A 23,816-nucleotide genomic window follows, 5' to 3' on the forward strand; every position below is an offset into this window, starting at 1 on the left:
AAAAATCCAATATTATATGTAACATGTTTGGTTAATAAGTGATGCTAAATATACTAGTGTTCTTAGGGGGAAGGGAAAGAAAAAGAAGAAAAGAGGTCGAGAGAAGCAAGAAGAGAGGGAAGGGAAAGCTTATTTAGTCTGCAGTTTAGGTGTTCATCCTTATGGGCTGTGGTGTCATGAAATAGATTGTGATTTATTGATTTAAGCACTTAATTATACTGTTTTTTCTCCCACTGTGATCTTTCCAAATACTGTGACTCCCAATACATGTAACACAGAAATTTCAAGCATCCTGTTAGGGGCTTACAGACTTTATACCAATATTTTTAAATATAGAACAAAGGAAGAGAAATAATTCAGAACACATTTTGTGTGAGCTATAAGGATAGGAGGAAAAGATGTTCATCACTTAATAAGGAATTGAGTCGTAAATGCCTTGGCATATGATAGACTCTTTATTTCTCATTTGCTTTAGGGTGGAAAGAAAGGAGCGTGCTCGATTGAAGACAGTGAAGTTTAATGCCAAACCTGGAGTGATTGATTCAAAAGGGGTAGGTACAAAGTGATGGAAATATGAAGTTCTCTCAGTTGCCACGGATTTAACTATAATTAACATTTAGGTTTCAGTAGCAAACAAATTATATAGCTACCAGATAGTAAAGCACAGCTGTAATGTATTTCTAAAGTTGACAATTACATTTCTGATGAAATGGATTTATGGCAAATATTTTAAATATGGGGGGCAAAGCTGCAAGTGGTCAGTGGAAGTAATGTGTTGATGATGATGATGATGTAATGACTGCAATGATGCAGAAAAAAGACAATTTAGATGTTTTATTTCTTTAATTTTTTAAATTTTAAATTCATGTGCTTAAAGGATGGATTTTATAAAAGGTTTCTGCTTATCAGAAAGTATATCTAGTCTGTTACAAATTATAAAGCTAAGACAGTCATGGAAATACACACATGGATTATCTAAGTGAATACATGGATTGTTGTGACAGACATAAAAAAGAAGAAAATTAACAAATAAAATTTAGTCATCAAAATTAAAATATTCACTCACAGGTATTCTTTTTAAAATAATGATTTTAAAAGATAATATGATATAAAATTCACATTCCAAATCATTCACCTATCTAAAGTATGCAATCCGGTGGTTTTTGGTATATTTAATGTTCCAGAACATTCTATCACCCCATAAAGAAATCCTTTATGCATTAGCAGTCACTCCCCATTTCCCCCAGCCACCACCTCCATCCAGCCATAGGCAACCACTAATCTACTTTTAGTCTCTATAGATTTGCCTATTCTGGATATTTCATATAAATGAAATTTTATACTACATTGTCTTTTATGACTGCTTCTTTCACTTGCATAATGCTTTCAAGATGCATCTATGTTGTAGTGTGTATTAGTACTTCATTTCTTTTTATTGCCAAATAATATCTCATTGTACAGATATACCACATTAATTTATTCATTCATAAATGATGAATATTTGGGTTGTTTCAAATTTTTAGTTATTATGGATAATGCTGCTATGAACATTTATGTACACATTTCTAAGGGGATATATGTTTTTATTTCCATTGGGTATATACCTATGAGTGGAATTGTTAGGCCATACGGTAACTCTAGGTTTAACATTTTGAGGAACTGCCAGACTATTTTCCAAAGTGGTTGTACCATCTTACATTTCCACAGCAGTGTATGAAGGTTCCAGTTGCTCCACATTTGCATCAAAACTTATTCTATGTCTTTCTATGTCTTTCTGATTATAGCCATTTAGTTGGTATGACGTAATATCTCATTGTGGTTTTGATTTTCATTTCCCTAATGACTGTTGTTACTGAGCGTCTTTTCATGTAACTTATTGGCCACTTGTATATATTGGAGAAATATTTATTCAGATCCTTTACTCATTTGAAATTGGGTTTGTTTTTTTTTTATTGTTGAGCTATAGATGTTCTTTATACATTCAGGTTATTAATTCTTTATCATATATACTCTTTACAATATTTTTTCCATTCTCTGGGTTGTCTTTTTCACTCTCTTGATAGTGTCCTTTGATACAACAGTTTGGTGAAGTCCCATTCATGTATTTTTCTTTTGTTACTTATGTTTTTGGTGTCATATCTAAAAAACCATTGCTAACCCCAAAGCATGAATATTTATATCATTTTTTTCTAAGAGATTTACAGTTTTATCTCATACATTTAGGTGTTTGATCCATGTTGAGTTAGTTTTTGTATATTGTATGAGGTAGGGTTCCAGTTTCATTCTTTTACATGTGAATTGTCTTACTTTCATTTTTGGATTGTTCATTGTAAATGTATAGAAATATAATTATTTTGTATATCAATCTTATATCCTGCAACCTTGCTAAACCCATCGTTTTTCAGTGATTCCTTGGGGTTTTCTATTACAAGATCATTTCATGCACAAAGAGAGGGTTTTATTTCTCTCTTTTCAATAGGGATGATTTATTTTTCTTGTCTAATTACCCCAGCTAAAACCTCTGGAACAATGATGAATAGAAGTGACAGCAGCCAACCTTGTCTTACTCCTGACCTTAGAGGAATGCAGTCAATCTTTCACCATGAAGTATGATGTTAGCTGTGACTTATATAGGTTTTTAAATCTATTGGGCAGCCCAGTCATTGATATAATAGTTTACTTTCCCCCAAACATTTGAGTTACATGAAAATGCACTTAAACATACGGTATTGTTCTAAAAAAAAAAAAAAAAAAAAAGTAAAGGTATGTGACATCATGGCATAAAGTTCTTTCAAACAAATACTATTTATATATCAGGATTTTTTTATGCTTCATGTTGAAAATTTAAGGCTAGATCTCCTGTTTTTTATATACGTGTGTGTGTGTGTGTGTGTGTGTGTGTGTGTGTGTATGTATGTATACACACACACACATATAGTTGTGTAGATCTGAGACAGTTATTATTGAAAACCTACAGTACCAGACACAGGGCTAGGACTTGTGAAGGATACTTCCCTGAGAGGTGAGAGGTTCTGACATCAATGGGAGAACAAATGTCTTTTAGGTAAGGCTAAAATATGTGTGGTGTGCTTTTTAATCATACATACTAAACACCATTAGGTATCTAGCAATGAATGGAATGTAAACTCTATGATTTGTGTGTTGTAGGAGAGGAGTAATCAACTGAGAAGGGAAGCTCTGAACTGAAAGTCAGGAAGCTCAGTAACCTTGGATTTGGTTTCAGTTCTCACTAAATTGCCATTGATCTTTGGTTCTTAATAGCAAAATAAAAGCTTTAAACTACACCAGAGATGTCCAACAGTCTTTATCTCCTTTGTAGACTAATGGATTAGTAGTTTCTACCTGGTGTATTGTTTTGAAAAAGATTCTGAGGCCGTAGAAGGGTATAAAAGTGTCATGACTGAGTCATCTCTAGCACAACATAGGCAATTATTCTCTATTTGCAGTCCTTGGATTCAGTGATTTTTAAGGAGCCTTCTTTTAGCATTCCATGAGATTTATTCATGCACTAACTGGTAATAAACCAAAGTTTTAAAAATTCCTGTGCAAAAATATGTCAATGAGAGGACTTATCCAGAAGTAGGAAGCAAAGGACAATTAAAAAGAGAGAAAATGCTAGTTAACAATGAAAAAAAGAAGAGCGAGATTAACCATACGGAGAGGTGGAAAGCTTGGTTAGCAGATGCCACTCACTTTGAGCTAAGGGCAAGGACAACAGAGGTAAGTTATTGATGCAGAGGTTTCAGTCTCTGGAAACTTAGGGTAAATTCGGCATAAACTAAGGAGAAAATTGTCTTGAATGAGAAGGAGAATGGAGAACTTTAAATAATCTTATCATTGGCATTTACAGAGCATTGTGAAATGTCCCAAGGAGTTCAGAGTGAAAGCCAAGGTTACTGCCCTGGAGGAGCTTAGAATCAATTAGTAGCTATGAATATAGGTTGTGACAGGAGCCCTATTAGTAGTATGTACAAGAGCAATAAGAATTTAAATTAATGGTCACAGGCATGAGCAGAGAGCACTTCATAGAAATGAACTGTTAGTACTTGAGTTACTTTTCCAGAACTGTTCTTTGACCAGAATAATAATCAGAATAATGTAGGCACTGTGCTAGATAGGTGTCTTTGTAGTATAGTGAAACAAATTAAAGGGATAAGATTTTTCATCTCAATGAACTAAAAAAAAAAGAAATATAGGCAGGCAAACAATAATTATAATTGATAATCCTTATAAATTTGGGAAATTAACAGTCTTTGTTTTAAAAATCTGAAGACTGAGGCCCAGGAAGATTAACTGACTTGTTAATAGGTGTAGTAGGTGTGAGCATCAGATTTAATTGGTTAGTAGTTGTGAGCATCAAATTTAAATCTAGATCATTTTAATGAAATGAGGCATATTCATAGTGGTATGACTGTAAGTAAATCTATATCATTTTGACATCAGAATTTTTGCCCTTCTCCTTACTTCACATATATCTGATTCTGTTGGAGTTCAGAGGAAAAATATTATTAATTATGTCTTAGGTAAGAGGAAAAACTTCAAAGAGGTGAGAGTTGAATGGGATTTTGAAGTTTGAATAGGAGTTTGCCACACTCAGAGCAAAAAGCATGAACATGATAGTGGAAATTGCAGGCATGTTAGAGGAGGGTCAAGCAAGTCATGGAAACCTGTGCATGAAGGTTGTGGTGGGAATTGTATCAAATGGGGCTGACAAGGAAGGTCAGAAAACTTGTATGGCAGGCCTGGCTTAAGGGTTGTATTATATTGCATTTTCAAAGTACCCATGAAGCAATCTGAGGGTCTTTATTTGAAAGTGTCCATTTGTTACCAATGAAATGCCCAAGCCTTCCATCCATTCCATATGCCTTCCCAGACTGTATCTACACATGCAGAAATACATGGACTATTGTGTAACCCTAACCCTAACCCTAAGCCTAATTGCACCCTACTCAGATCTCTAAGCTTCAGCCATCTGTTTTGGTGAATCAGCTCGAGAGCCAACTCAGTTCCCCAGATCTCAGTGCAACCAAGCTCTTCTGGGATTGTTAGTTGGGTTCTTAATGAATCTCTATTTAAACCAGCCTCCAGTGAAAAAAATCAACCCTTAATAATTTCTTTCATTGTTCATCTAAAAATTTTTTCATCAATTTCATTATTAAACAGTCATTCTGTTACTTATTGAGAGGTTTAGAAAGTTTCATAATTTTCAGAATCAAGCTGTTTGTCATTGAAAAATTAATGACTATATATTGATTTATACTAAACTTTGTTTTTTTCATTTTAAGTCCCTGTAATTTGAAGAAGGGAAGTATATGTAGTGAGAGTATAAAGAGAGCTATCAGTATCTTTGCTACATGTCAGCAATGTGCAATATATGTGTTTCCTTTATACTGTAAATCCACTTTAAATTATGTAGAATATAAATAAATAACTAGTCCTACTTATCCTCAGGTTGGGACATAACAGAGATGATATTTGTCATTTGAAGTAGTAGAAGTATCTTATAAAAAACCCAGGCACTTTGCATACATCTCTTTTAATCACCACAACAAGACTTCAAAGGAAATCATTTACTCCTTCTCTATAGATTTAAAGAAACTGAGATGAGACTTGGAGAGGTGAAGATACCTGAATGTATGTCTGATTGATTCCAAAGTCCATAATCTGTTTACTACAGTATACTTTCTTTATTGAGACCATGTCACACTTGTGCAATTTAAGAAAAATGAAGGAATAAATTGAATTGTGGTTAGCTTTGTCAAAGTCTAATGGCATAAACTTAAATCCTGAGAAGCTGATTTTTTTCAATGATGGACATCTTTCTAGATGAGAACATTTTTAAAGTAGCTTAGGACTATACACTTTTTCTACTATAGCCTGCTAGAATAAAATGAGGGGACAAGTCATGATAAAGGTGTTTATTCAGTCACTTAATAAACCTTTATTAGGTGCCAATACAAGGCAGCTTGATAGAAAATGTGGAGCTGTAAAGATGAATAAGTCATGATCACTACCCTGAAGGAACAGATATTCTGGGGGAAAGAATGAGTCCCTGCAGGGAGGAAGTGATTAGTACCAAAAAAAAAAAAAGAGGAACAGAAAATTTGCTTGCTTTTCAGTTCAGAGAAGGAGATTCTGGTTTGAGACCTAAGGAAATTTTAATTGGGCAGCCTTGAAGGATTAGTAAAATTTACAAGATGGGGACAGGCGTAAGATATAGGACAGGTAGGAAGTCAAACATGGCTTACTTTCATTGCAAGGAATAATTTATAAAGAAGAATGAAAACACTCAGAAGTGGAAAGTTAGACTCAAGTGAGTTTGGATGCCTTATATTTTCCAGGAAACTTGTTCTTCATCCTGCAGGCAGTAAAGAATTTAAGGGTTGTGGCCAAACCAGATTTAGTGATTTTCTCTGGATTTGTACCCTGAATGTACCTATATCATTGCCGTATCTGCTTCACTGTGAGGTCTTCCTAGGCAAAGATCTGAACTGTCTTTGTGCACCCAGCAGCTATCACAAATGTCCACCTGACACTCACTAGCTACTCAATGCACTCTTCATAGAGCAATGGGAAGTGTATGATCAGAAGTGGGTTCTGAGAGATCAATCTAGCACCCGTGGGAAAGAAAGGTTGGGAGGGAGAGTGACTGACAGTCGGAGATGTTTCAAAAAGTGATTATAGTATTCTGGGTGTGAGATTCTGAAAATCTAAACTCAAAACAACGGCAATAGAAAAGTAAAATAAGAGACTGTTTCTAATGAGATCAGAAAGAATTATCTTCCTTGGACATCTGTCTCAATGGTTCTTAATCATCTATTTCCTTTCCCAAAACCTTTAGTTCCCTCTAAGAGAAGATATTGATTGTGAGAGAAAGGATAAGGTGGGTGCTACAGTGATAGGATGACAGCAAACTCCCTAAATCAAACTGCAGATGGCATTGACACAGCTCAGTTGTACTTCATGGGTTCTTGGAACTTTCCATATGGTTATTGATTCCTACTATGTCATTTACAGATGAAGAAACTGATAATCATTTCTCTGGAACACACAGAGAGTCGGTAGCAGAGCCTGCTCTTGTGTCATTTATCAAGAAAAAAAAAATCAATTTCACAGCCAGTGTTTTGTTAGCAAGATGGGAATTACATTTGCTTCACCAGGGTGAGTTATGGGGATTGATTTTGTAAAAGCTTCAAAGTGACATTTTGAGTTTCAAGAAAAGAGTCAATACTGCCCTCAAAAGAAAGCTCCTTAATGGAGCAGTCTTGAAATGACCAGAGCCATGCAAAGAGCTCAAATGTCCAGAAGTGAGACCCATTTGGGAGGAGTGGCAGGAAACCTACCCTACCCCACTTCATGGGGTATCAGGGAGGCAGGCTTTGCCCTCAGAGTTCATAAACTCAGAGAAAGCTTCTCATCAGCATCTTTAGCATCACTTCTCTATTTCAGGTTTCCTAATAACTTCATCACTTCCCTATTCCAGCCCCTCTGGTAACTTCCTAACTGGTCCTCTTGGTTCCTCTTTCCCCTCTGATTCTGTTCCTATACTTCATGCAGTATAATTTTAACCAGATTTTTTTTTTTTATCTAAAGAACAAAGATAGGGATATGTCCAGGGAATTCTGCAGCATCAGTAGCCCAGCCTCATTAGATTTTCTATTGAATGTGATCATCACATTTGTCCAAACCTTGAGCTCTCATGTCCACTAAGAATCACTTGAATAGCACATAGGTGATTCTCTGATAGAGACATGCTAGTGACTTTTCTACAGATGTTTCTCAGAGGGGCCCCAATCAAGTCTCTGTCTCTGATACATGTAAGGAAGTTCCTGTGAAAACCCTAAAAGCCAATAGAACTCAATGAATGTTTTTGAATGAAGACATATATATTTATTTCATGTATTTTCTCATAGTCTATTTATTTGTCAAGTTACTGATGAGGAAAGAAACTGCTAGTCTGTGGAATGACATGGAAAAGAAATCATCCTCCTTATGTATTTTCATGTACATATATTTCTCAGAAGTCATCTCTTCTATGTCCAAAAGGTACTGCTCTCGAAACTAAGTTAATCTGCAATATTATATACAAAATTTACTATAACTTATAACTGAAAAGTCTGTTCATTATACACACACATACCCATGCTTTATAATATATTTTAGTTTGTACAGTTCTTCTGTTGTCTCCAGCTTAATTATATTTTAGGGACCTTTTTTTAATTGTATAAATTGACACTTGGGTGTGTTTGATGAACATCATCCACAGAAGAAAATGAAAAAAGTTATGAAATTTTAAAAATAGCTTTGAAATTCAATGTTGTTTCCATTTCCTACTTTAACTAAAGCTTTCATTTAATGTTGGAAGAGATACAGTAAACTAAAACATCATAAATTCATGTGCTCCTTTCTAATTTCTTTTCTTTTCTTTTTTTTTTAACTTTTCATTATAATAGACATCCGTTGAGGCCATGTTATATGCCAGGTACTGGTTTAGGCATTGGAAGTACACCATGAATAAGACATGGTTCTAGTCCTTAGGAAGCAAAAAGTATATGGAAACAAACTTGCTAGCAAATAACAAATCAAGTCTCAAGTGCTGAGAGAAAGATGAGCCTAGGACACTGTATGAACTCACACCTGGAATATTTAAGCATCTCTTGAAGTTCATAAGAAACTCTCCGAAAAAGATGACATCCAAATTGAGCCTTGAAAGATCAATAAAATCTAATCCGGTGTAAGAGGATGGAAAGAATGTTGCTGGCAGAAGTACTAGCATATTAGGCAGGAAACAGCCCAGTGTGCTCAAGGAAACCAAGGAAGGTTAATGTTACTTAAGTACAAAAGCATAAGTACAAAGTTTCAAGTGTCTGGAGATAAGGCAGAGGGGAAGTCAGGAACCAGATCATGAAGGACCCTGGTCTTGGGGGCAGTGAAGAGCCTTGGGTGGATTTTAGTAGAGAGATTAGAGTTTTAGCAGATCACTTTGCTGCAGTGTGGAATAAATTTCCAAAGGGATGCAGCTCCAGAGAACAGGAACCCTTTCAGTAATGCAGGCAAACTACGGAAAAGGCATGACTCAGGACCACAGAGTAGCTATGGAGAGGAGAGAAGAATACAGAAAACATTTAGCAGGGAAAAAAAAAATTGTAACCTACAGCACCTACATCAGAACCAGCAGAGGCACTTATTCAAAATGGAGATGCTCAGGCTCAACCCCTGTCCTATGGAATCAGAATCTCTGGAGAGGGTGTCAGGAAAGCTGTGTTTTAATAAGCTCCCCAGAGATTTCATTAGGCATACTACTAATTTGAGATACACAGACACATGGGAAAGGTTTGGTATCAGACAGAATAACCAACTTCTATCAGAGTTAGCATAACATATCTAAGCCTCAATTAACTCCTATGTAAAAATGGAAATCATTTTAAAAGAGATAGCGTACATAAAATACTTAGACATATATCTGTCTCTTGCCTACCCCAACCACAGACACACACATATCTGAAACTCTCCCCATTTATAAGGCTAGAAGGAGTCACTTCCTAGCAATACTCTATTCTTTAGTTCTAAATCTCCTTTTGCACAGATGGAGATTTGCCAAGACTTTGCCTAGCACCCTCTTGCATAAGGGGTGCTTTTGACCATGTGCTTGCTGACTTTGTGGTTGGGAAAAATGGAATGCCACCTGCTGACTCTTGTGGGCAGAAAGGTGAAGTGTGGCAGCAGGTCTGATTTCAGTCCCCCAAACCCCACCCCTAATTGCAAATCTGGTTGGTTTCTGAATTCTCATCCATCTTGTATAACTACCTGTAGGAAATTCTAGAAGAGCACACTTGATCGCCATGCATGACACTGGAGAACCACTTCATTTCATGTAAGATACCAGTTATTCTGAACATCTGTAGATCGCCTTATTTTCTACAGATTATTTTTAGAGGCATTGTTCATTCACTCCTAAGAATAACCCTGGGAGGTAAATATTATAAATATATGCCCATATTATAGTTGAGGAAAGGGAAGTTTAGACGGGGTAAATAATTGTTTTCATTATGATGTGTTTATTTCAGTGAATATAGACATTTCACAAAGAAAGTAGTTAGCTTGCTCACATTGATGAAAGGTTAATAAAACACGATTCTTTCTCCAAAGAGCTCCATGAGGCCTATAAAGATGTCCCTGCATAAAACACAGATTGAAGCCTACTTTGAAAAACTTCAACATTAACTTTTTTCTTTCAATGAATGGAAGAGTTTGAAGCAAGAGGTGGTTTCTCTTTGAAAGTTTCTTTTAAGCCAGGCTCGGTGGCTCAGCTTGTAATCCCGCGCCTTTGGGAGGCTGAGGTGAGTGGATTGCCTGAGCCCGCGGGTTCAAGACCCACCTGGGCAACTTGGCGAGACCTCATCTCTACAATAAATCAAAAATTAGCCGGGCGTGGTAACGCACGCCTGTAGTTCCAGCTACTTGGAAGGCTGAGGCGGAAGGATCACCGGAGCCCAGCAAGTCAAGGCTGCGGTGGCTGGAAGCGGCCACTGCACTCCAGTCTGGGTGACAGAGTGAGACTCCAACTCAAAAAATAAATAAATAAATAAATAAATGGAAGTTTCTTTTAGAAAGGGTAAATAAATTTCCCACACTAGTAAGTGGCAGAGCTGAGCCCTGCATGATGACATATTATTATTGTGCAAATGAAATAGAATAATCAATTATTTGAAACTTTTTAATATATTAACTAATTCTAGATGTTATCAGCGTAGCTAATTCTATCCATTCAGGTAGTGATACTAGAGCGAAAGTAATTTAAATAGGAGATGTGTAACATGCGGTTATATAAATAATAATAGTTTCGCTGGGTGTGAACTTTTGTTAAATTTTCTTCTTGCTATTAATTGACATCTCCAGCATTGGCTAATTGCTATGTTATTAAAAATCAAAAGTTTATGCATGAAATAACCACTAAATTAAGTTGAAAATTAACCCAGGACAGAATAAATAAAATAGTCACTAAAATGCAGTTTTTAAAAAGGGAAACTAATTTTAACTGATGGCCAGGCTAAAACCAGAATAGTGGTTGTGATAAATCCTCTCCTCTGGGACTAAGGAATTCACTAGAAAATAAGTTTTTATGTTTGCCAGGCACTTTGGTACCTTATCTAGTTCACAGATTAGGGAGGCAGGGTCAGAGGAAATAAGCGGCCTGTGTTCAGTCACACACCAGGCACTGTTCTTTGGAGGCACATGAATATTTATTTGGCATACAGTTTCATTTAATTAGCAAAGGTTTACAAGATGTCTTTCATGTCTAGCACTGTCCTAGGGCCTGGGGAAAACAAGGACACCTGATCCTTTGCCCTTGCTCTTGGCAAACATTCAGTGGTCTGGGAAAGATTTAGATATCCTTTGAAGCTGGTATTCTTTTTTTTTTTTTTTGAGTTGGAGTCTCACTCTGTCGCCCAGACTGGAGTGCAGTGGCCACTCCTGGCCACACTCTCCTCAGCCTCCCAAAGGCGCGGGATTACAGGCTGAGCCACCAAGCCTGGCTGAAGCTGGTATTCTTGATACATGATTTATTCTTCTCAGGCAGTCACCAAACCTAGCACTGCCATTCCTGTTATACCACCGGCCATGTCACCTGAGACAGGCCAATTACTCCTCTGTAAATGGGACTTGCAAAAGGGGTAGAGTAAACAAACTTGCTTCATTAAGATATGAGCCACGCTAGAGTCCTCATATGGAGGATATTGAAGCAAATCAAAATTACACTTCTTGAGAAAAATATGGAGGTGTATATCACCCTAACTATCTATCTATCTATCCATTCATCCATCTATCTATCACAAAATAGTAAGCACCATGAATCTGCTACCAAATGTGAAGTCACAAAACAATCAAAAGCATATCATGACTAAGGATTATAATGATTCCCATTCTGTGTACTGGAAGTCCCTGTAGGAGTAAAAGGGAAAAATAACTATATTTCCATGCAGCAAGGACTGTTGCTATATCTGGGTAACAATCGGAAAGCCTTGGAAAACATCTTTTACTGTTAGTAGGGATAACTGTGCAATGCAAACAGTTTTTATTCATTCACAGGGTTCCAGGAAATGTGGGTGACACAACTACAAAATGAAAGCTTCCCCAATGACTGTCTTAAATTTATTACAAGCACTTGTCAGTATAAGTGAAAGTCTATCTCACTTGAAAAGAAGTAAAAAGTTTGCAGATATGCCATTTGTCTTTCATGTTTTGACAACTTCATGAACATTTGTAAAGATTTCACTACTGCTCGTTGAAACTGGTGCTTTAGCATTCTTTGATGTGGCTGTGTTTTCTGGAAGGCTTCAAGAAGTCACTGTATTCTCTCTGTGGTTGACTTGTGCTCAGCTGCCACAAAGAATTAACACTTTGATGAATTTAGGCATGAGTTTGCTGTGAATGACAAACCTGGTGACTCCTCCTTCATGGAGAAAGTACTCTGAACACCTCCCAAGCTTACAGGCCTTTGATGAAGCTGAGTGCCAGGAACACAAGCCCAAATTGGAGTTAGAAGAAAGCCACACAAATCTGTGATTGCTACTCAGTAGGATAATTGCTGTGTCAAAGGGAAGGAGTTCCCACCCTCTTGCTGCTCCCCAAGAGCTGAATGAACTTCTGTGCGTAACCCCTTCTCAGTAATAGGCAAAGCTCACATCTGGCAAATAAAGGATTTGACTTTGACTAGCATTTCTAAAATGTGGTAACAATACAACTAACATTTATTAAAGATTTCTTATCAGCCAGGTAAAATGCTAAATATATTATAAGGATTTTTCCCATTAAATCTTCACAATAGTCCCATGAGGTGAGGCCTACATAGGAACCTCCTTTAAAGAAAATAATCTTTCTGCCTACTCTTCCCCCCACAGTGATGACTAAATCTTTTTATGATGATGACATAAAAACACAAATTAGGTATAAATACCTTTGCTTATAGCTCTTATCATCTGTACATTTAAAATAAACCTATAAATTAAATACCACCTATGCATAGCATTTGTATATTGTAACAACAAAATTCAAAATCACATTATCAATGTGATTCATGATGTTTTAGTAAAACTAAATCTTCTTCCATAACATAACCACAGTTGTGACTGGTGTGTGGAAGTTTCTTTGGAGTTGTACCTGCTGGGCGTTAGGGAAGATGGTTTGCTCACCACTGTTTTTCTGCGTACACCACTGCAAAACCACTACGAGGGTCCCGCAACAGGGTCTCACTCCATATCGTTTACTCCTCCCAGTACTGAGACTGGCCCTTGGAGCCATTGAATGAATACTTGTGGATCTTATTTACTGTACTGCAGTCACCCTCTGTGGCTGCTCCTCTGCACTGGGCTTTAGTTCCTGTACCTACACTTGTTGGGTCTTGTCGCCTGTCTGGTGCCCAGCTGTACTCTCAGCACAGGCGGCAGGTTGCCGCCTGTAGCAGCAGCTCCATTCATTCCTCTCCCACACTGAATTTGCTATTTTAAATCTACCAAGGGCTGAGAAGCCCCAGGAACAAGCTATCCTGCCATTTATCTTTAATTCTCATTCTTATTATTTACAATTGCATATTGCATCACCGTAAGTAAATATATATACCTAAAACATTGATGTGTAGATTTTGTGACTTTTCTGTTAGCTGTAAAATTCTGCTTCTTTTGAATTCATAATCTAAATACTTAAGTTGCTGATTAGATGATGAAAGGATGGTTTCTGAACTGCACGTGTGATTTCTGTAGAAAAATCTGTACTTCTCATTAACTGCTTATTTCTTGAACAGAAGTAAATATTTAGGAGCGCCATATGTAATAAGGGGTCTTCACAGTCCAGGCCAGAACTGCCTCTGGAGGGTCTTTCCCACGATTTCTCTGAGCCCCACCTTTCCCCAAATCCTACATTCTCTCAGGGCAGCTTCTCAACTTGTTCAGTCACTACGATTGGGGGAGAGGGATAGAAGGAGCGGCTCTGTATCTTCCCATTGGACAGGCCTTTTCTTAGCCCGAACTGTGCTTTACTTACTTCTCCACCTGACAATATCTTACTCATTATTTAATTCCCAGCCAAAGCATTGCCTCTGAGGCTTGCCCAACTTCCCCAACTCCCTCCTTGATACCCTCCCAGCCTGTTGTACTGATCTCCATCATAGCAATTATTACACACTGTGAGTACCTTCCTCTTTGCACTCCCAATATTTATGGTAGCCATATTGCTGTATAAGGGACACATGGGGAAACAAAACTCAGGCCACATCCCGCTCAGCAAGAGCCAGCCTAAAAGAGTGAGTTTTTAAACTAGATGTGGTGGCATATGCCTGTAATCAGCTACCTGGAGGCTATGGTGGGAGGGTCTCTTGAGCCCAGGAGTAGTTTGAGTTCAGCCTGGGGCAACATAGTAAGATCCTATCTATAAAAAAAAAAAAAAAAAAGAATGAACTTTTACATTCACTAGCTTTTTCTAATTTGCACCAGGTACTTTTTGCCGTTGGAGGCCTGAGAATAATGTTTGACAAAAACAATACATGCTTGTGGAATAATTAAAAAAAAAAAAATTTATCAAGCACTTACTTGCTAAGTCCTTACATGCCTGGTTGTATTTGACACTACAACAGCCCATGGTGGTGGTATTAGTGGCCCATTTCTCTGTAATCTTCAAGTAGTAAATATTGCTGGTAAATGAAGCATTTCCTACGAGGATGTGCACTCTTCAGCCCCTGGCATGAGATTTGAGAATGAGTATTAAATACTATTTCCTGGGTACCGTGCTAAGTGCTACAAGTACATATTCCCAAAAGTCGAAAAAAATTGTTATGTGAGTGGCATGTCCAATCAAGGTACAAAAATTCCTCCAGGCAGAAGCAGCATTGAAAGAAAACAGTAGCCTATTCTCTCTGGCTTTAAAGTGACAAATGGTTTACAGTGACAGACTTGCCCGGTGATCACTGGTTTCTAGTACAGAAATAAACATGAACTTACTGGATTCTGAAGTGAACATAAATAGGAAAGGGGTGTGTGTTTGTGTGTGTGTGTGTGTGTGTGTGTGTGTGTTCAGAGAAAGAGAGACAAAGAGGCAGAGAGAGAGAGACAGAGAGGCAGAGAAAAAGAGAGAGAGAGAGAAAGAGAGCGAATGACAGATATTGTTCTCAAAATGTAGTGTAGGGGATTTTGAAAGGGTTTTATTCCCTTGGGGTGTGTGTATGTGTTATCATGGCTAAACTCCACACTCTAAAATCTTAGAGGAATTTAAATCCTGACCAAGTGAGGATCAATCTTTTATCAGCTACTATTTCAAGTTTAGCAAACAATGTTTGATTTTTCTCTTCCAAAGAAATGAACCATCAAGGTACTCTTGGGCCACTCACATGCTGTCACAGTATAATTGTGATCCACAAAGATGGAAATAATAGACACTGGGAAGACCAATAAAAGAGGAGATAGGAAAGGGGTTGGGGTTCAGAAATTACTTATGGGGTATAATGTTCGCTATCTGGGGAATGGGCCGCCTGAGACCCAGTCTCCACCACTACACAATATGACCATTAATGAACATGTATGCATACCCCCTGAACCTAAAATAAAGATTTTTTAAAAGCAATATAGAAATAGGATCAAATAATAATAATAATAAATGTGATTTGCGTCTCTGACTGGCCCTGCTTGACCTAGAAAACACAGCCTACTTTCTAACAGCATCTGAATGACAACTCCAGAAATGTTTAGATGGAAGACACAGTGTTGGCTCCACCAAAGAGCCTGAGACAGAAGCCAAGAGGCCTATATCTTGGCTCACCTCTCCACCCTCCTGCTACATGACCGAGCTCTTCATTGAGAGTCCTAGTCCCTGTGATGCATACTGCTAAAATGGGACTGCTGGCTACTAGCCAGAAGTCTCAGCGGTCATGGATTTGCCCCCATTTGCAAGTGACCCCTTCCTTTCATGGAAGCAAGAGGTGAGAATTAATCAGGCACACCATTGTAAATAGTGCTTTTTGTTGTGATTTACTTATTGGTTTGCCCTTAGTCCCTTCTAGGACACGAATGCTACAAGTAACCTCTCACGCTCGAGGTCTAGAGTTGACATCAAAGGGTGGGAGGCAAGGAGCAAATGGCAGCTCCTGAAACTGAGTCATCATCCAAGAGGGTGAAACTGAGTCTCTCTCCTCTCTAAAGGAGGGAAGGGAGGGAGGGAATGCAGAGAGGCAGGAAGCAAAAATATCTCCCCAGTGTAGATTTTGAATGTTGTAAAGGACCTTCAAGGTCTTTTATGTAACTTCCTAATGGGCAGAAGGGGAAGCTGATGCTCAGAGAGAGTAACTTTTCTAAGCTTATGTAGATGGGAGCATCTAAGGCCAGGGTCAGGAGTTGCTCCTCTGAATTTCCATGGCATTTATAAACTACATATTTGTTTACTGCTCTTTAGTAAGTCCTATAGGCAAAGCATCTCATGCCTCCAGGTGCTTAAGAAATAATTGATAAATGAAGAGGAACCCAAACTTACACCCAGGTCTCACATCTCTCAGTCCAGAGTTCTCTCAGCTTGCACTTTCTCCCAGGACATCTCTGATATGCCTCATGGGTGAACAGTATATTAAAGGAAAGTTGTATCAAAAGCAGAAACTGTCCCAAAGAAATAGATTAAACCTGGACTTTTTGTATGTTATTTACAATATACACTAACTCACAAGGTGTATTTGCTTCAATCTTTAAATGCAATTAAATTTGATTCAATCTTTAAATGCAAGTAAAGTTAAGTTGACTTAAAAGAAAGGGCTTGTTTTTAAGTTTTAATACCATGAGGAATAATCACAGCGAGAAAAAAAGGCACTGTGAACTTTGGCTTCTATAGTAGGTATGTAGCTCACCTCTACTGCATTTCTGAAAGTCACTTGTAATAGCAAAACAAATATTCTGTAGGCGGAGGGATCTGGGTTCTAGTTAGAACTACATTCTAGATGTGTGACCTTGAATGTTACCACTGAGTCTCATGTGCTACAAATGGTGATGATAATAATAATGTGAAGTAGCCATTATCATTAAACTCATGATACAGATAAGAAAAAGGCATCATTAAAAAGTTAAATAAATAGTCAAGGTCACAGAGCCAGTAATTTGGATCAAACTTATTAGCAAGGACTCTCAAAAAGAAAATGTGTCTAGCAGAGAAGTGGTTTACCTGGCCCTGTCTGACCCCAGGACCAGACTCTTGTCTCTGCCCTCTGCACTTCCTTCACTTAAACCCGGGGTATGTAACAGTGCTGGCCTCACCCTGTAACATCACATGCCTGCATTTGAACACTCTGTATTATGAAGTAGTCATTGGACTCTCCCTGCCTGCCTACAATAAGCCACAGCATCTGTTCCCTTACTGCAGACAGCCAGGTGTTAACCAATTCTTCTCTCAGCAAACATTACTTAGGCAACTATTGTGTTCTTAGCATCTGCTGGGCCCTGGAAGAATTCAAACAGAAAACAAAATAGTAGTGAAGTCTGAGATACCTGAGTTTGAATCCCAGTTCTTTCACTTACCAGCTAGGCAAATGATGTTACCTCTCCAAGCCTCAGTTTTATAGTTTGTATATGTGGAATAACATAGAGGTTTTGTGTGTGTGTCATAGGGTGTGGAGATGACTCAATTAGATAACTAGTATATGTTTAGCAAGACATATGCTGACAATGGCACAGAGGAAGAGCTCAGTAAATATTAATTGATATTATTATTAATGAATCTTATTTGGTGAAGAGAGAGACACTGGGTTATCAAAGAGCAGTCAAGAACTCTGCTCAATGTTTTTTGCTGGTGGAATAACCTCCCTATCTTGCTCTCTATTCTGCTTGGGGGACAATGATCTATTCTTCAATATCTAACTCATGTTTCCCCTCTTGCTTCCTCATCCTCCTCTCCATAGCAGGCTCTCCATGCCTTCCTTGTGTCATTTTAGTTCCTTGTACACACTGTCACATTGCCCTAGTCACTTATAAATCTCTCTGTCACAGAAATGTGAGGTCCTCTAGAGTTTATTGTAGCTCCAGTTCCTAGCACAGTGCCTGGATCATACAGTATTGATATTTGGTGTATGAGTATATAGATATAACTGGCTGAGAGAGGGGGTTCTGGAGGAGTTAGGAAGTAAAAGAAGGTCTCTAAGAGATAAACTTCAGAGGTGCTTCAGTAGACAGCAATGGAAACAGGGGAAGATAGAGTACTCTGGCACTTTAAACTGGTGTAAATCAACACATGGACTTGACTGAGAGTCTTCTCACACAGGGAAGGGGAATCAGCTTACAGCTTCCCTACTGGCCCCGTGGATCACATAACCTTTAGGAGAGGTATGTAAGACCAGCCAGTAAAGACAGGCCTGAAAGGTTACCACAAGAACATCTTGTCTTCTGGTAGTCTCTCTGGGATGCTGCGGAAGAATGGGCATTCCTAGAAATGATGAAATGAAACTGGGGAGGAGCATGCTTTCTGCAAATGAGTTTATTACTTCATGCTTGTAGAAAACACTCAGTACTGTTATATCCCCTAGGGGACAGATCACAGAAATCTCATTGCTTGAACCACTTGAAAAAATAAAGCAACAGAGATTATGTTTCAGAAATATAAAATTTTACAGGAAGTCATTCGCCTGGAGAAGCTCTCAGCAATGGTTATTGTGACTCTCTGTTGAAAGCAAAGTAGAATGCAGACTTGGAATCTTTGCAAGAAATTACAGAAAAGGCTGTATCATATAGTGAACAAGAACTTAACTCTGGAGCCAGACTGCTTGAGTACAAAACTTGCTGGTTGGTGACTGCTAGTTGTATAAACCCCTGGGAAAGTGACTCAACCTCTCTCTGCCTCAGTTTCCTTAGGTATAAAATGTGAACATTATTTGTAGGCATTTAATAGGAGTTGATATGTAGAAAGGACTTAAAATGGTTCATCCATGTAAAGCACTTGTAAAAGTACTTGCTAAGTGAGTGAGCATTTAACAAATGTGAGCGACAAATGTTATTATGATTGCCAAGTACTTTCAAACTATTTTGTTCCATGCATTGTTCTGGGCACTGTGGAGAGTACAAAAGAAATTTTTAGTACACAATCCTGGTCCTTAGAGAGTTAAGCTGAAGACGAAACATAAAAATTAACATCAACAGAGCAATTAGAGAACCCCTAAGTCCCAAACTGGATGATTTTGATTAAAGAAAGGAGAGGATCAGAATAGTCAGGGAAGGGGCCTATTATTATGGTGATATGTATGTAGTGGGTGTTCAGTTAAGGTTCATTAAAGATAATCAAGATGCAATTTCATTCAGGTTAGAATTTTATTAACTATTTCGTCAAACTCTGGATTTTGGGGGAAAACAATCACAGGAACAAAGGAATCCCCTCAATTATCAATGAACTTAGAGAATGCTAAAATAGAAAGGGAAAAAGGAATTTATTTTTAACTTGACCTTGAATGAGGTTTCAGAATTTGAGATTAATAAAGATGAAAGAAACCTCAGAGATCAGCTGGTATATGCACCTATTTTCTAGTTCAATAAGCAGGCTCAGAAATATGAGTGACTGCTTAAGTTGCATTGGAAAAACAGGTCTTCTCATTCTCTTCAGTCTGATTCTTGGTTCCTTGGGGACATTAGTTGGCATCTCTGGCTCATGAAAGCCTTTCTCCTCGCCCAACACTGATCAGCTGGTTGGACTTCTATCTATGGGTCTAGAACTTTTCCAAGCAGTGCTTGCTGCTGTAACCTATGGTGGCCAGCAGGCTTAGGTAGCCCTGTATGCATTGACAAGAACCTTTGAATTGTAGTAAATATTAATTACAACTAAAAAAAAGAAATAGAAAAGAAACAGAAAAACAAGCAAAAAGCGTTAACATAGAAATCAAGAAATTAGCAGTGTTACCAACAACGTATGTTCTAAGTCCCATTCTCTATCTAACATATGGGAATTTTAAAATAATTCTAATATGTCTAACTGATGAAAATATCTTGAAAGTGGGCAAAGCAGGTTATGAAGGAGGTTTGGGGAGTTTTGCTTAGTTTTGTTTTGTTTTCAGATCCTTTGGGTTGTTGTATAAGCCATAGTATTTTGGGACTTAATAATGAAATGTTGGAAATTTTAGCTTATAAAACATTTAACTAGAGTCAAAAAGCCTGGCAATTTCCCATGGCATCTACTGCACAAAATAATGTACAAGTTGGCAAAGAAAATGACACATTCTCAGAATCCATTACTAAATTTTATCATCTCTTGTGCTAGTTCCAAATAAGACTATCTAAATGAAGATCAAATTGCTATGGACTCAGCAGAAGGCTGGCACATCATGGGATATAGTAGGCATTAAACAAACACATCTATTAATAAATAAATGGATAATGAATAATTATTAATTTATTATTAAATGAAAGGAATAAATAAATGAAAAAGTGAACCCTTAGCTGACAGTGTAAAAGTTCAGTCAGCTTCAATGAACTTGAAGAAAGCTAGTTTTTTTCAAAAGCTGGACCTATGACCCAATGACCACACAATTAAGTTTGAAGCTTGCAAGACAGAGTGAACTATGAAAGAAACAACTGTGGTAGATAACAGGGCAACAGCATCATCTTTGTTGTTTAATTATCTGATACTTCTCTCATATTCCCAGTTTGAGGTCATTTTCATACCATGCTAGGATATTTTGAATCTTAGCAAGTAAATTCAACTAAACCTAGCCGGTCAAAGCCCTATATCCAGAATGATGGCGTCCTCCTCCCTTCCCTCCACTCAACAACAATAGCAAAAAACGAACAATTTTGAAAGACTCTCCAAACCATATAGAGAATACCTGTCCACAGTAATTGATGATGGCTGACATCAAAACCTTCCATGTTCATTGGTTCAAGTAATGCTGATATAACACTATAGAGATTATCAGGAGTATTCATTGACCAGTTATTTGAATGTGTTTCTGGATATAATGCCCTGAGTTGTAAATACACTATTTTCATATTTGTTTATTTTCTCAGATTTTAAAGAAAGGGTCATTGAAGTTTATACTTTAGTGACAACTCTTCCTGGAAAAGTTAGTCTTCAGAGAATTAGATTATGAAAAACTAGGACTTAATTTCCCAGTTGCAATATGTATCAATGTTATCTTATATCATAATTGAATAAACCTTGCCCTTGCCTAACAGACTTAAAATGTGGTTCTTTTATAAAAGCTTTACATTATAAGGAGATAATTAGGAGAATATAGGGGTGTTGAAAGGAAAATATTAGGGTACATCATTGGGACCAGTTATAAATTAAGAATAAATGATTGCTGGTAGAAACGTCAATTCATACAGATTGTTCGAAAGCATTTTGGCAGTGTGTCAAAAGTTTTCAACTATCTGTAATTTTTTTTTTTTTTTTTACTTTACAAATAGAGTCTTTTAAAAAATAATTTATATTTTGATGTACAGGTCTGTTACATAGAAATGTTTGTGTGATGGTGAGGCTTGGGCTTCTACTGAGCCCATCCCCCGGGTGGTAGACATGGTACCCAGTGGGTAGTTTTCAGCCCTCACACCCCCTCCCTCCTTCCCTGCTTTAGGAGTGCCTAGTGTCTGCTGTTCCCATCTTTGTGTCCATGTGCATACAGTGTTTAGCTCCTGCTTATTAGGAAGCACATATGGCATTCAGTTTTCTGTTTCTGTATAATTTGCTCAGGATGGTGGTCTCTAGCTGCATCCACGTTACTCCAAAGGACATGAACTTGTTCTTTTTTTATATTCTCCATAATTTTTAGCACAATAATTTAACTCCTAGAAATCTTTCCCAAGAAAATAATTCAAAATGCAGTAAGTGTTATATTCATTGCTTTAGAGAATACATAGAAAATCCAAAACAATAGACAAGATAGGAATCCACTTGATAAAATATTATGTTATTATTATGTTTACGAGATGCTTTGGTTTGTAGTCTTCTTTTCTTGTGATATCTTTGTCAAGTTTTGGTATCTGGGTAATAGTGGCCTCATAGAATGAGTTCGTAAGTGCCCCCTCGTCTGTCTTTTACAAAAGTCTGTGAGAATTAATATTCATTATTTTAAAATGCTTAATATTAATAGACTTCACCAGTCAAGTCATCTAGGGCTGGACGTTTTGAGTAAATAATTTTTTAAACTTACTAATTCAATCTCTTGTTACAGACCTACTCAGAGTTTCTGTTTAGGTAGTTTGTGTCTTTCTATGAATATGTTCATTTAATCCAAGTTATCTAATTTATTGGCATATGATTCTTCATAGTATTCCCTTATAATTCTTTTTTATTTCTTTAAGGGTTAATATCTTTCCTTTCATTTCTAATGTTAGTAATTTATCAGCTTTTTTTCTTGATCAGCCTAGCTAAAGCATTATCCAATTATTAATCGTTTCAAAGAACCAACTTTTGATTTTTTTCTCTATCTTCTAAATTGTCGATTTTATTAGTTTCTGTTTTAATTTTTATTATTGCCTTTTTTCTTCTTGCTTTGGGTTTAGTGTGGTCTTATTTTTTCAGTATGGTAAGGTGGAAGGCTAGATTATTGATTTGAGATATTTTTTATTATAGACATTGACAGCTGTATGTTTTCCTCTAAGTACTGCTTTAGCTGCATCATACAAATTTTGGTATCTTGAGTCTTCATTCTCATTCATCTAAAAGTATCTTCTTTTTTCCTTGTGATTTCTTCTTTGAGCCATTGGTTAGTTAGGAGAGTATTTTTTTAATTTTCACATATTTGAGACTTTCCGACATTTCTCTCTGTTTTTGAGTTTTAATTCTGTTTCATTGTTATACATTCATTAAAATTGATGCTGCTAAGGACTTTCTAATAATATGGGCTTACATTGCCATTAAGGTAATTGGTTCCTATTTATTGCGTTATGCTAAGTGTTAGACTCTAAGGTAATAACTTTTAATATATCATCACATTTAAATACCCACAACTGAGGCTCAGAACAAAATAACATTCCTAAGGTCATACAGCCAAATTCCAAAGGCCATTCTTATAATACTTTACTATGAGTTATAATAGTAAATTTAAAATTCAGAATTTAAAATTATATAAAGTATAGTTTCAACTAAATTTAAAAAGAATTTTTAAAACAAATAGTTATAATACTAAAAGAGATTTGTTTCTCAGTAGTAAGATTACAGGTAATTTTTTTCCTCTATTTCCTTCAAGTTTTTCCTAAAAAGGGCATGCACCCATTGTTAATGAAAAAAGTATGTTTGGCTCAGCCTGTAATTCCAGCGCTTTGGGAGGCCGAGGCGAGTAGATTGTTTGAGCCCACAGGTTCGAGACCAGCCCGGGTAACTTGGTGAGACCTTGTCTCTACAATAAATTTTAAAAATTAGCCAAAGGCAGAACGATTGCCTGAGCCCAGTGGGTCGATGCTGGAGTGGCCATGAGCGTGCCACTGCACTCCAGCCTGGGCGATGGAGTGAGACTCCAACTAAAAAAAAAAAAAAAGTATTTTTTAATAAACTAAACTTATAGTTAGGAAAGGGAATAAAAGTTAATTAGGAAAAAAGTTAGAAAAGAAAAAATTAAATGGTAGATTTTATTAAAGTTATGAATGCTACTAAAATTCTTAAAACTTTTCATTATTGAATTATGAACAAGAGAGAAAATGTGACACTATGCAAAAATACATACAAGCAAATCGCTAGTTAAGACACCTCCTTTTTATTACTAGTAATAAAAGTCAACTAAAAATAGATCACATCATTGAGCATAAGAAATATGAGATGAAATTCACAAGGAAAGGAAATCTGGGAGGTAATAA

The 23,816-nt window shown here is 37.0% G+C and overlaps 1 protein-coding gene across 2 annotated transcripts in view; it reads left to right on the plus strand.

Annotated features, from left to right (window-relative positions):
* The window catches only part of DLG2 (discs large MAGUK scaffold protein 2), a 217,385-nt gene that overhangs the window by 148,046 nt on the left and 45,523 nt on the right, over positions 1 to 23,816 (plus strand). For both annotated transcript variants that reach the window (XM_021716924.1, XM_021716925.1), the window contains exon 4: positions 476 to 551. In XM_021716924.1, coding sequence (XP_021572599.1) covers positions 476 to 551 — 76 coding nt within the window. The remainder of the gene's footprint in view (positions 1 to 475; positions 552 to 23,816) is intronic.

The sequence above is a fragment of the Carlito syrichta genome, unplaced genomic scaffold, assembly GCF_000164805.1.
Source record: "Carlito syrichta isolate Samal-C Ts95f unplaced genomic scaffold, Tarsius_syrichta-2.0.1 Scaffold309093, whole genome shotgun sequence".
NCBI classification, from domain to species: domain Eukaryota; kingdom Metazoa; phylum Chordata; class Mammalia; order Primates; family Tarsiidae; genus Carlito; species Carlito syrichta.